The sequence below is a fragment of the Zonotrichia albicollis genome, chromosome 4, assembly GCF_047830755.1.
Source record: "Zonotrichia albicollis isolate bZonAlb1 chromosome 4, bZonAlb1.hap1, whole genome shotgun sequence".
In the NCBI taxonomy this organism is placed as follows: domain Eukaryota; kingdom Metazoa; phylum Chordata; class Aves; order Passeriformes; family Passerellidae; genus Zonotrichia; species Zonotrichia albicollis.
This window is the reverse complement of record NC_133822.1, coordinates 18193729-18206725: the sequence shown is the minus strand read 5'-3', so window position 1 is coordinate 18206725 and position 12997 is coordinate 18193729. Positions and strand designations below refer to the sequence as shown.

Genomic DNA, 12997 nt, shown 5'->3' with positions numbered 1-12997 from the left:
CTTTGTGTGTTAAAAACACCAGTGAAAGGAAACAAAAAATAAACAAATACTGAACAAGGAGCAGCTGAGTGCTCCTAGCTCACACATCAGCCAGACTGTCCTGGGTCATCCTGAGCTGTGGAGGGGATCCAAACATTTTAACCTGCCATGAAGATAAGGATCTGTTGAATGAGATCAGAGGAGGGCCACAAAGATGATCAGAGCACTGGAGCATCTCTCCTAAGAGGACAGGATGAGAGTGGGGCTGTTCAGCCTCCAGGAGGCTTCAGGGAGACCTTAAAAAGACTTGACTTTATCTGAAGGAAGCCTACATGAAAGTTCAAGTTTTTACAAGGGCATGGAGGTGATGGGACAAGGTGGAATGACTTTAAGCGTAAGGAGTGTAGATTTTTATTAGATACTAGGAAGAAATTCTTTCCTGTGAGGATGGTGAGACTCTGGCACAGTATGCCATAGAAGCTGTGGCTGGACCATCCCTGGAAATGTCCAAGGCCAGGGTGGACAGAACTTGGTGCAACCTGGGATAGGGGAAGATGTTCCTGTCAATGGCAGGGGTGGAATGAGATGAGCTTCAAGGTCCCTTCCAACCCAACCCAACCCAACCCATTCTGTGATTCGCTGAGTTGTTCCCAGCAGAGAGCACTGGCTGTGGGCTGTGTGCTGCTGACAGGATGTGTTTGCTGTGGCATTTGGTGGCACCTTTCTGGAGAAGGGATGTTTGTTTATTTGCCATGGCATTTGGTGGCATCTCTCTGGAGCAAGGATGTGTTTGTTTGGTGTGGCTTTTGGTGGCATCTCTGGAGCAGGGATGTTCAAAAACCCTCCAGAGGCCTCACACTGTCCATAGCAGCAGGAACCCCAGCATGCAGGAGACAGGGACAGTGGGGAGTAGTTTGTGCCCCCTCATCTTGCTCTCCCCTCACCTCCTGGTTAGGGATAACCACTTAAAAATACAGACCTGCTATTCTGGAAGAGAGGGGCTGGGTTTCTAGACTGGTTTGCAAAGATGAATATTCTTTAAAACATCTTTCTCTCCAGTCTTTGATCTGGCCTGTTAAGCAGGCTAAAAAGATGCATCAGTCATCACAGCAACTCATTTTTGATTTTTCTTTTTTCTTCCATGTCCACTCCAAGGGACAGAAGGAGAACCAGGTACACACATCCAGTCATTAGAGGAGTACTTGGCTTATCTCTCAGGACATACAGCAAAGTAAATATTTCAAGGGACAGCCTTAACTTTTCTGAACTTCCCAGGGAAGATCAAGGCACTGCACATACGTGTTTGGGCAGGGGGAGCCTGCAGGTTTCATTTCCTGACTGAAAACAGCTGCTGTCTGCTGTACTCTTAGGTACCATGGCTCTTAAAAAGAAATAGCCTTGTAGCAATGATTGCACCAACAAATTTGGCATTCCTGCTTTTATATTAAATTTTTTTATTGAGATGATGTAATTACAAGCATTTTAAAAATTATTTGCAACTCACTGGCCCTGAGAATAGGCTTGTTTTTGTTTTGTTACATTCATTTGATTCAGTCCCTTAGCCCCACACCTTAAAAAAACAAAAGCCATCATCAATAAAAACACTAGAATTTTATTTTTTTAAAAAAAGACCTCAAACTCTGGATTCGCGTACAGTTGCAGTCTGACAAAAAAGATCTGGAGAATGCATATGTGGAGTTGGAAATATGGGGAGGATGGCAGCAACTTAGTGTTCACAGAAAGGGCCCCAGTAGTGTTCTCTGGATGGAGAGGCAGTCAACAGGCTTCAAACTTTAATCCAGAAAATATTCTGCTGTGGAACTGCAGCGTGTCCTGCCTGACTGACCTGTGGCTTGCTGAGGCTTGTAGCAAGGCGATGCCAAGGAAGGTCCCACTTAACCTTTGCATAACCACTTAACCCCCCAGAACCTTTGCTGGGTGCTGAGCTTGGCAGGGATCTGGCCAAAGCCCCTCTGGTCAGGCAGGGCCAGCCAGGACTGTGTCCAGGTGACTTTTGTGTGTCTCCAAGGATGAAACGCTTCCTCCCTTTCCCCACTTGCTCTGGTGGCAAAGGCAGAAAGTTTGGCTGTTTTGCTGCTGGCAAATTCTACACTGGGAGATCAGAAGCTGGGGGAGGGGAGGAAGGCAGGTGTCAGTGTTGGTGGAAAGACAGAGTTACCTTTGCTAGCCCTGGCAGGCAGCGATGCATTCCTATGGCTCAGGATGTTAATGCTGTCTCTGCATTCCCATGGATCTGCCAGTGGATGTGAGGTCAATGGGAATCTCCCTGCAGCTGCTCTAGCCTGCCACTTCTTTTTTATTTTTAGTCATACCTCATAAACTCACTTCAAGACCCCAAGAGCAGTTCAAATCCTGCAGTTCCCACAACAGGCCCCAAGGCCCTGCAGTCCTGGCAGCCCCAGTGTCACCCACACCGTTCCGTGTGGCACCTGGAGACCTGGCAGGAGACAGGGAGGGCCTCTGTGGGACTGGCCTGTTCCAAGGTCAAAGGCTGCTTTCATTCCAGCTAGCATCAGCCTTGAGAGAACTCCTCTGTGGCTGTGATGACTTAAGATGTCTTTTAAGTGTGAACTGGGAAGAGTTTCCAACAGCCACAAACATTTTTTACCCTTTGACTTAGATTGTGCAAGTGGAAGTGATTGCATTTCTTTGTAAAGGTGAACATGTCCACTATAAAGCTTCCCTACTGGACAATGTGTGATTTTCCTGTCTTACCCAGTGCTGAGGATGGATTTAATTTGGTAGATAATGGTGAGGAAATGGGTGGATTGTCTCTGGTTCTCTGTACTCTGCAGTGTGCACCTTGGCCATGACAAAAAGCTGTGACTCATCAGAGCACTTTATGCAGAAAGTCTCTATTGGTTTTTTTTGATCTCTCACCATCTTGTAACAGCAGGCTGAAGAAAATAACGCAGTTATGCAGTTGTCTAGACCAGAGCAGTAAACAGGATGAATCACCCTCTGCAAAAACTTTCTCTTTCTACCACTGGACACCCAAGGACCCAGCTAGAGCCTTTCCTTACATTGGTACTTCTGATCACACTCCATCTGTCAAATCCACCACTTCACTCCAGCTCCTGAGACCTGGCTGCAACTTGGGGCCCTTGAGCAACATGACAAAGTAACTCCTTGGGCCCTTGCTCCCAAGGGACCTTGGGTTTCAGATCTGTCACTGCTGAAGTCCCACAGTGTCTCCCAATCTCACGCCTCATGAGCTCCAAGGACTTCAGAGTCACGCCACACACAGGTGACACATTGCTAAGAAACATTCCCCCGTCCATTATTTTGAGGGAGAACAGATCAAGTACGTGGTGTGCTGGGACCTGTAACTTACTGACTGTCATTTTATAGAGAAACGTGGCTGGGAAAAGCTCAGGGAGAAATGTACACCCTGTCATTCCCCATCAGATACTGGCTCAGAAAAATCTCTTCTTGTTGTACGATGCTTATCTACACCCTTAACAAAGCTGTTCCTTCTACAACCTGTGACTCAATATTCAGTCTTTGGTGAGATTGGCCTATCTCTGTTTAAACACAGGGGACACTGTTCATTGCAGAGTGCCATTTTTTCCTGGATAGATTAACCCTCTTGTTAAATACGTGGAAAGAGCAAATGTCATGTTGGTTTAATAGCTGATAAAAGCTCTATCATGGGAATGTACCTTGTTTTTTGGTTGAAATGGATTAGATTAGCCTTTTGATTTTTTTCCAGATCTAGTTTCTTTTATGTTTCCATTAAAGAGGCTTTCTGCTTTTAATGCACTGCTGTGGACGTGCTTTCTTTCAGGCACCATGTGATTCCTGCAGTTTTCCTATCAACCTTCTCCCTCTGCAAGCATCATTTCTGCTGCTGGATCTTCCTTCCATTCAAAGGACCCCTGCTGATGGATCACTGGACACTACAGACATTCCTGTCCTGGTGGTCCAAGCTGTGAAATGAAACAGGCCAGCAGTTTCTCTTGCTTGGCCATCAAGGACTGCTGAGTTTTCTGGGACCAAACCAGGCACAGCTCTTTGCCTCACGCCAAGCACCCTCAGTGCAGCAAACCAAAGGGAGGCACCTTGCAACCAGAACAAGACCCCAAACCAAGAAAGCAACACAGCTGTAGGGTTTGTTTTTCTGTTGTCTTAAATCATGTTAAAAACAGGCAAGCTGGGACAAGCTTCCTTGATGGCAGAGCTGTAGGATGGGGGAGGGCAGTGGGAGGCATAAAAAAAACCCAAATCCCAAAACAAAGCCAAAATCAATTACAAGATATAAGTATAGCTATTTGGTCTCTAGTTCTCTAACATCAGATTTTGGAGTGGTGAATCATCTACCTCTCCAGCAGCACAAAATGATCCTGGAGAGGCTTCTGAGTAATACCAACCATGTGATGAGTCCCTTTGCTTTCTCCCTATGATGTAAGGAACAGTCCTTCACCTTTCACCCCAAAATTGCTGGCAGGTATGAGAAACACCCTTTCCTTCTGTAATTACAGAGACTTCAGTCTTTCTTTTTATAGAAAACTCTGAACTGAAATTCACAACTCTGCATTGTGAATATACTGGGGGGAATTACATATATATTTTTATATATATATGAAACTTTTAGATATATATACACACATATATATGTATTTGTCCCCACCCTCCCTTCCCCCTCCTCCATTCTACCACTTCTTTGCTAGAAGGAGGGAAAATGTTAACTGATAGTCACTTGCAGAGGTTTGTCACATTTATTTTTCTCCTCTCTGGAGCACTTAGGTGATTGGTTTTGGTCCATATTCCAGCAGTTAACAGCCACTCGGAGTGCTCTCTGTGAACCCAAGCTATGCTGGGATGACAGCCCAGCCTACATGTCAAGGGTGTCTCCTCTTCATTTGACAGGTATGTGTGAGAAATTCTTTTGGTAGCTTCAACACATTTCCCAGTGGCAGCACATATAAATTGATCCAAGCAAACTGGAAGCCTTGAGCAAATCCCTTCTGTGTTGCTATTGTTTATGCAGTGTTGTGTCATGAGACTTGCACAGAAAATAAGAGCACTCTATTTCCATAGGAAAGCCTTCCAAAAACAAAAAACCAAAAAAGAAGAAGCATAATCTGTCTTGTCCTATGTGAGATAAGGAAAGTCAAACTGCATGTTTATTAGGGAAAAAAAAAATGACAAAAAACCCCCAAAACTGAAACAAACCAAAAAGAAAGAAAAAACTCAAGGGAGACTTTGTAGGAACAGTGAAGTAGTGCATAAGTCCAGGCTTTCTCCCCTTGGCTTTCCTGCCAGCACCACTTCTGCCGGTGAGTTTGTTTTGTTAAGGTGCTTCAGGTCCTGCGTGGTCTTCGAGCTAAGCAGCGACCTCAAGTACTGCTCCTGTGCTGTTGCTTCCCCTCCCAAAGCGTGCCGACCGCCGGGCTGATGTTCCTCCCCTGGAGCCACAGAGGTGCTGCACCTGCTTCCTTCAGCACTCATCCTCTTGGTATATTTGTTCATCCAGTTCCTGGGATTCAAGGTGCTCCAGGCGGTCTGTCCGGCCGCTCATGATCTCGTCTGGGGTCTTCATGAACCTGCAAAACACAGAAACAAGTGCATTTCTCAGGGCTCTCAGCTTTTATCTTCAGCAGCTTGTTGAGACCCCTGAGCTCTCCAACTCCCAACATAATCTTTGCTGTATCCTCCCAAAGCCTTGGCATTTCCCAGCTTCTCCCCAGGTGGCTTCCCTCCTCCATACCTTGAAAGGAAACAGAGAAATCACCAGCCTTTACCCTGGCTTCTTGAAAGCTCAAATCTGAACAAAACCCATAGATTTTTCCAAAGAATTATATTTATTCCTTCTCCCTCATATTGTTTGCTGTTTTCATGTCAGATGGCAGCTTGGCCCAGGTGCACTCGTGTGGTGCCTGGTGACAGAGACATGAGAGGTGGTGATGATCAGTGTGTTTCAAAGCACAAGCCCTTGCAAGGTGTGTGGAGGCACAGGGTTTCTGGTTTGTGCAGGCCTGCGTGTAGGTGAGTGAGAACAAACAAAAAGAGGGGGAAAAAGCCAAGGTCCAACTTAGAGCAAGTTCCAGGAATGGAAAAAGCCCTGAAGGAAAAAGGCTTAGGGCTAGAGAACTGTAAGCAGAGACAGTCTCTTCCTGTGTGCTTGTACAAAGTGTGGCTGCAGTGAGGCAGCATCCTCTGTGGTGAATGCCATGGCTCCCAGCACCAGTGTCTCAAGGCAGGAAGTCTGCAGGGTGCTGGGACACAAACTGCCTCTGGGGAGGCATGGCAGCAGCAGGGAATGAGAAAGGACATCCAGCAGCCTGCAGTTTAAGTCTGCAGTCGTGGTTTTTGCCAGGACACTTGTGCACAGAGGTAGCACAGAAAGGCTCTGCTTTTTCATTTTCAATTTTATGATGTAGGAAGAGAGAGTGGCACAGGAAGGATGAGAGACTGGTTTCAACACAAATCAGTTTCCCAACTCCCAAGCACTTCTGGAGAAATTAGGATGAAAGATGTTTATGCTGGAAGTGGTACAAAATTTCACAGTCTTCCATTAACAACATACTGGTTAACATGCAGCAGTATGAAATGTGTTAATTGTAGGAGCTGATTTTATTTCAGGCTGATGATATGCTCAGTGTCCTTGCCCCAGTGAAAACAAAAACAACCAGCAGGAGCCTGGTTACTAGCACTGACTCAGAATGGTCACTGCTAGAGCCTCCCAGCAAACACAGCATAGCCTGGAACTAACCTTTTGCCTTCCCTTCTAAGTTTGGAAATCATGTGCATATATGCATTTAGGGGGAAAAAAAGGGCTATGACTCACTGCTGTGTCACTGCTGGAAAAATGCTGCTGCAACAAACAGTGTTACAGTGGTGAAAAACGTGTATGCAGGAGTGGTGAATCAGTGCCTGGCTACACACTGCACCACAGCCCATGGCCAGACTGTGCCCTGATTTAAACCCTGTGACTGTCCTGCTGATCTTGCATGGCAATGAAATCAAAACACAGAGTGGTCCCACTGCCTTGGGACCCTTTCCATGTGGGCCATGGGCTGATGTGAGCTGCACCACAGGATTCTGGATATTCCTTCTGGTCTGTGCTTTAAGCCACGTCAAGGAAACCACACTGTGGGCATTTCTAAGAGCATTTGATTACATTAAAAAAACCAAACAAAAAACAACCCAACCCAGAACTGCATGAAAATTAAGACACACTATCTGTGATCTATTTTGTTGCAGAAGACACCCAGCCAACCTATTAGAAATCCTTTTCTGACTCCATCTTACTTAAAGCTCCATACAGATATCTGCAGATGACAACTGCCTGCATGTAAAGTCACATTTCCTATTATTTCTCTGCTTGCAAGGAATAGCCAAAAAAGGCACATTAATAACTTGATTTTTTGCAGCTGTTCTTTTTCTCTTCAGATATAAATAGGTCTAAGAAAACAACATCAAAAAGTTTTTATTGGGAATTGTGCAAAGAAATGTTTTGCTGGGTTTTTTTTTCCCAGTTTCCAAAGGAAATGAAGTTTATATAGCTCATGTTTTATGCTCTCTGGTGACCTTTGAATCTGTTGGTCAAACTGGCCAAGTCTGACAGAGCAACTGAGGTCTCCAAGGGCATTAAGCTACAATGGTTTTGAGAAAACAGGCAGCCTGGTTGAGAAGAGATGGAGCCCTGTTTTGTGTATGCCCCCACTGAAGAGAAGCCTTAAAGAGAAGCACATTCAGTGTTCAGCATCAGGAATTCCCCCAGGGCAAAGCAGTCTTCTCACAAGGCCACAGAGATACAGGTACCCTTGGTACTGATGGAGCAACCTTGTTTTAGCTTTCCACCAGAAAAAAATTTACTACTGAACACTTGAATTTGCCCATGGCTGCTTCTTTCCTTCACTCTCCTTCCCTATGTTTCCTTCTAAGAGCTGACATAAACAAGTCATTCCAGAGAGCCCTTTTCAGCTGAAGGGAGTTTGAGTGCTAATGCAGTTCTGTCAGCCATTTAGGAAAACAAATTCCAAGACTGCCTTCCTATTGTTATCACGTCCAAACACACTGTTAGATCCAGGCCACTGACAGCAAAGCAGCCTTTGGTCTGAGTTCAGTGCTCTGAGGGTCAGATGTGCACTAGGATTTGCTGGTGTTGTCTGAAGAGGAGTGGAGTGCTCTCACTCTCAAGCTTGTACAAGTAGCTCCCTGCTTTAATGCTGTTTCAGGCTCCATTTCCTAAATTCTTGCTGTAGCTGTGCTGATTTATGAACAGCTCTTGCAGCTCCCTCTCTTCCTTCAAGGCAGCACAAAGACGTGGCCATTGAGAGCTTCTCTTCTGTGATGCCCTTGAGGAAATGCCTGATCCCTGCTCAGCTTTCACAGGCAGCTGTGTTTGAGAAGTCCATCTGCAGTAGGTTTTCCAGCAGTTTGACTGAACCCATTTATCTAAGGTCTTAAACAATGGCATAGCCTGCCCAAAGCAGTGAAAAGACTTCTGTTGTCTCCACTGATCATTGAGACAAGCCTGTGTTTTTTGTAAATTGGTGGGGCTGCCTTAAAAGCTGGGATGCACTGCTCTATACAGCTTTTACATGTATGGCCAAGTTCACCTGTGTTATAACTGTGGCAATGAGGTATCCCATACACAATTCCATCTTCCATCCTCAGAAACTAACTGTCCATAGAAAGAAATTGCAAAGAAAGAAAATTACCTGAACAAAAGCCTTTGTCCTGGCTCCTTCCGGATAATATTTAATTTGTAGTAGTGGCGTAGGGCTCTGGACATTTTCTCATAAGTCATATTTGTTCTGTTCTGTTTTTTTCAAAAGAAAAAAGGAAAAAAAGTGGTGAGATGATTCATTAAAACCTTCCTAAGGCCCAAAATGAGTGGCAGAACTATCACAGCTGCCTAAAGTAACCACGACAGTCCAAGAAATTACATGTACCATTTTTTGCTGCTTGCAGGCCCATTCTGCCCCCACAGCCCTCACCACCTAAGTTTTGTGGGTCTCTTTCTACACAGAGCAATTTAAGCAAGGAGTTTAACAAGAATTCCAAGCAAGGCTTTTCTACAGTTTCTTGGAACACAGCTAACAAAAGACTTAATTAACTACAAGAGGAGACATTAGGTGGAGGGAGATGCTCATGCCAAGTGGGATGTGACTGGCTTGTTCTTAATGAAAACACCTTTTGTAAGAGCCTGGGAGTAGTGGCTAATAGGCTGGATCTGTCAGCAATCCCTGCTTGGAGCACTGTTCCTCTGGGATTCCCCTGCATTCACTAGTTAATGCTCACAGAGCACTGTGGGGACTGAGCCTGCTTCTCCTCTTGGTGTAACCCCAGAAATCAGTTGGGTTGTACATCTGCTTCTGTGACAGCTCTCCCCTTCACTCTGGGAGCTGCTGGCCCCAAAGGCCATGGCCAGAGCACTGAGGGACACTGAAGTGTGAGATGATTCATTAAAACCCTCCTCAGCCCCCAGAGGAGATGGCTCTGCTGAAGCTGAGAGTCACAAGGAAGAAGTGATAGGCACTGGCAGCAGAACTGCCCCCAAATTAGGGACTTGGATGAGCAGGATCTGCCCTTTAGGCTGTGTCTACACCAAGGAGCAGTGGCTGCTCTCTGGCAGAGTCTCCCAGCAGACACAACTCTGCTGGCAAAGTTGTGTCTTAATTTTAATTCCTGCCATGGGCAGGAAACGCCGGACCAGGAGAAGCTCGTTTTTGCTCTGGGAGTCTCCATGTCAGGAGTTTGGCTTCATCAAAGGAGACTGATCCCCCTGCCCAAAACACCCAGTAAGAGCAGACCCCCCTGCTTACCCTGACTACAATAACTCTGCAATGGAACACCAAGAACTCCTGAGGCAATGGAACACTGACAGGGACAAAGTTTTCCCTGTAAAATCTCCTAGACTGCTCATTGGGAACCTCCCTGAAATACTGTTTGTGCTTCTTCCATTTCTTATATGCTGAAAGGCCACTGTGTTGCCCAAATGGTCTGAAGAGGCTTCAGTTTTAGACACCCAGCATGAGACCTGGTGGCCCAATTATTAATGTGCAGGTTGGGCAAGTTGGTGAGTTTCATAAAATTCCCATTAGCCCATATCTCCAGCATGTTCAGAACCACACAGGTGACAGCACAACTCTCTGGTGAGTCAGCAACTCCTCCCAGTTTTGTGTTGTCTGAGAATCTGTCCCATCACCCAGGTCATTAATGGACATACAGCACTGCCCCAGAATCAATCCCTGGGGTAAAATGACTGGTGACAGGATTTTGTGCCATGGACCACCATCTTTGCAGCCCAGCAGATCAGCCAGTTTTCATCTACCTCACTGTATTCTTGTCTAGGTCATTAATTAGTCTGTCTTTGAAGCTGTTATGAGACAGTTTCAAAAGCCTTTCTAAAATCAAGATAAGCTATACTCACCATTCTCCCTGAATCCACTGAGCCAATCATTTTGTTGTAGATGGCTATCACAGTGGTCAAAAATGATTTCCCTTTTGTAAATCCATGCTGACTATTCATACATTCAAATGAATGTACTTATACACATATACAGAAATATCTATGCATAACTCAACCCCAAACTATCAAAATCAGTAATGGCTTTCCAGAGAACAAACCAGGACCTGCCCTCTTAGAAGGAAATACATAATCCTGCAGCATTTGGTGTCTGTCACAGGGCAGCCTGTGGAATCTGGGAGTTGCTGCAGACAGGAACACAGAAAGCTCCTGCTCTGTAGTACAGAGCTCCTTGTAAACTTCATCTCACCAGAATATCCTCAGCATCAGGTTTTGAGAAGTAAGATGCTTTGAAAGAGAAGGATTGTTCATTCTTGCACTCCTTATAATTTCATAATTACATGCATTTATAACTAAAGACCTTTAAACCAAACCAACAAGCTCTCTCTATGAAGAATAGGTTTTAGTGCTTCATGATGGATGCTTTGTATTTCTAATGTACATAGAATAAAAGATTCCAGTTTTCCAGCAGTAATTTATAGGCCATCTTTTCTTCCTGCCCCCTGCTTACAACCGAATCCTGTGATGCTGCAAGAGGCAAAGTGGCACTGCTTCCTTACCTTGTGGTTTCCCCACAGCCGGGCCAGCCCATTGGGATCCACTATCCGAAAGATTTTGGATTCTTTATCTTCCCATCGGATGAAATTTTCGTACCGGCTGTCAGAAAGCAGCTGATAAACATAATCCCAAAGCAACCTACAGTCTGTGAAGAGAGAAGCAAGTAAATAATTAATTTTCCTTTTTTTTTCCTTGTGATTAATTCTGGAAAGTTTTTGGGTGGATGGATGTATGGGGAAAGGACAGTGGGGATCAGGGCTGGAACAGCTGCTATGACCTAAAATGAAAATGGCTTGGCTGGTATTGAGGAATGTTTGCAAAATGGACTGGAATATACAGCCCCTTGTGATGCATCCCACTTCTCCTGACACTGAGAGAGCATCTCCATCTCATCAAAAGCTGTGTGAGGTGACCTGCTGCTCTTAGTTGTGTGTTTATGGTTGTACTGAAGCACATAAGCTCACATGTTGGCCCTGCTGCTGTTGCTGGCTGTTTTAGTGGAGAAATCACAAATCCTGCAAGCTGCTCTCCCTGCTTGAGGCTGCCCCTTTCTGTGCTAACCTGTGAGTCTAAAGCATGGGCAACCTTACAGCTTTCCTTTGTAGACTCCATGTGATATAAAACTGAGCTTCTCTCATTTTCAATTTTATTTTTTATTTTACTTTTTAAGGTTCCTGAAAAGAAACAACACCTAAGTATTATAATTACTTGAGTGCTATTGAGAGGTTAAATACTTTCTATTTGGATAATTGAATTCAAATTTCCTCTTGGCAAACACTCCTTAGGTCGCTAATTAAAGGTCTAACAGACACTTAAGTTTTAGTTTAGTGTTTTTCAGTTTCATGGCAGTCTCTGGAGACTGAGGAAGCCAAGAACTGAGCTGCTCCTACTTCCTGTTTGCAATGTGGGTGTGCAGCACAGAATAACTGGTAATATGGAATATGGAATGTGGAATTGAATTGTACAGAGCTGGGGGTACTGCTGCTGTCAGAAACAACAGGATTTTCACAGCTCAGCTGTCCACATTTCTGAGGTGGCTGTGGGGTTGCATTTTACTCTGAAAGCAATACCAGCCTCTGAGAAATGGATTGTTAAAGTTGTTCAAGGGCTGCCAACCAAAGACATCCAGCTTCTAAATGCTAAAATGGATTCTTGCCAGCCTGTCTTTCCATTCCTGTCGGTCTGTCTGGGGCTGGCATGTGTTATAATGGGCATGATGACATGGGAATATAAAATACTTTCTGAGAAAGGGTATGAATAACACATTTAGTGAGCACACCTGAAATGGATAGAGATTTTAAAGTTATTTTCCCACTTCCAAACTGCAAAGAGTATCTCTGACACCAGTACTGTCTCTAAAACCAGAGTTTAGTTTGCCAGTGCCCTTGCTTTATTCTCTCCCTGCCAGTCCTACAAAGAATAAAGCATTTTGTTTTGAAGAGATGGCATCTGGCAAAAATCACAAGTTCCCATTCTGGCTCAATGGTCACCTCATTCCTGACATCTACAAGAGGAGGATTGTGAAAGGCAAGAGACAAAACTTTTTGCCTGGAAAAACCTTCTTTACACTATCATTTTTCATAGAAAAACATTTTCCACAGAAAAATGTCCATCCCTAAAAATTTGGGATTTTTCTAGGTTTTAATTTAAAAAATGAAATCTGGGCACAAGTTTCCCTGGTCTGAAAATTGAAGTTGAATTCTACCACTTGAATTTCTGTCATCCCCCCTCTCACAAATTCACAAAACACAATTCCTACATTGCCTTTCTGTCAGTGTTTTTGCATACGCTCACAGAGAAGAAAAAGCTTATTTTTTACACTTCATTTATGATTCAAGACAAGGGAGATTATATTGCTCTTCTGGTTTGTGCCTTTTAATATTGTGGGAGGTTTTCAGATAAAAGGGTAGTAAGGTCCTGCTTAATGGTTCTTTGACACATCTGCAATTCATTCTAGAA

The 12997-nt window shown here is 44.5% G+C and overlaps 1 protein-coding gene across 3 annotated transcripts in view; it reads right to left on the bottom strand.

Annotated features, from left to right (window-relative positions):
• Nucleotides 1-1571: 1571 nt before the first annotated feature.
• The window catches only part of ETV6 (ETS variant transcription factor 6), a 124723-nt gene continuing 113297 nt past the window's right edge, over nt 1572-12997 (bottom strand). For all 3 annotated transcript variants that reach the window (XM_074538986.1, XM_074538988.1, XM_074538989.1), the window contains 3 exons: nt 11041-11183; nt 8670-8770; nt 1572-5546 (listed from right to left, as the gene is read on the bottom strand). In XM_074538986.1, the coding sequence (XP_074395087.1) occupies nt 5441-5546; nt 8670-8770; nt 11041-11183 (350 nt within the window). In that variant the 3' untranslated portion in view covers nt 1572-5440. The remainder of the gene's footprint in view (nt 5547-8669; nt 8771-11040; nt 11184-12997) is intronic.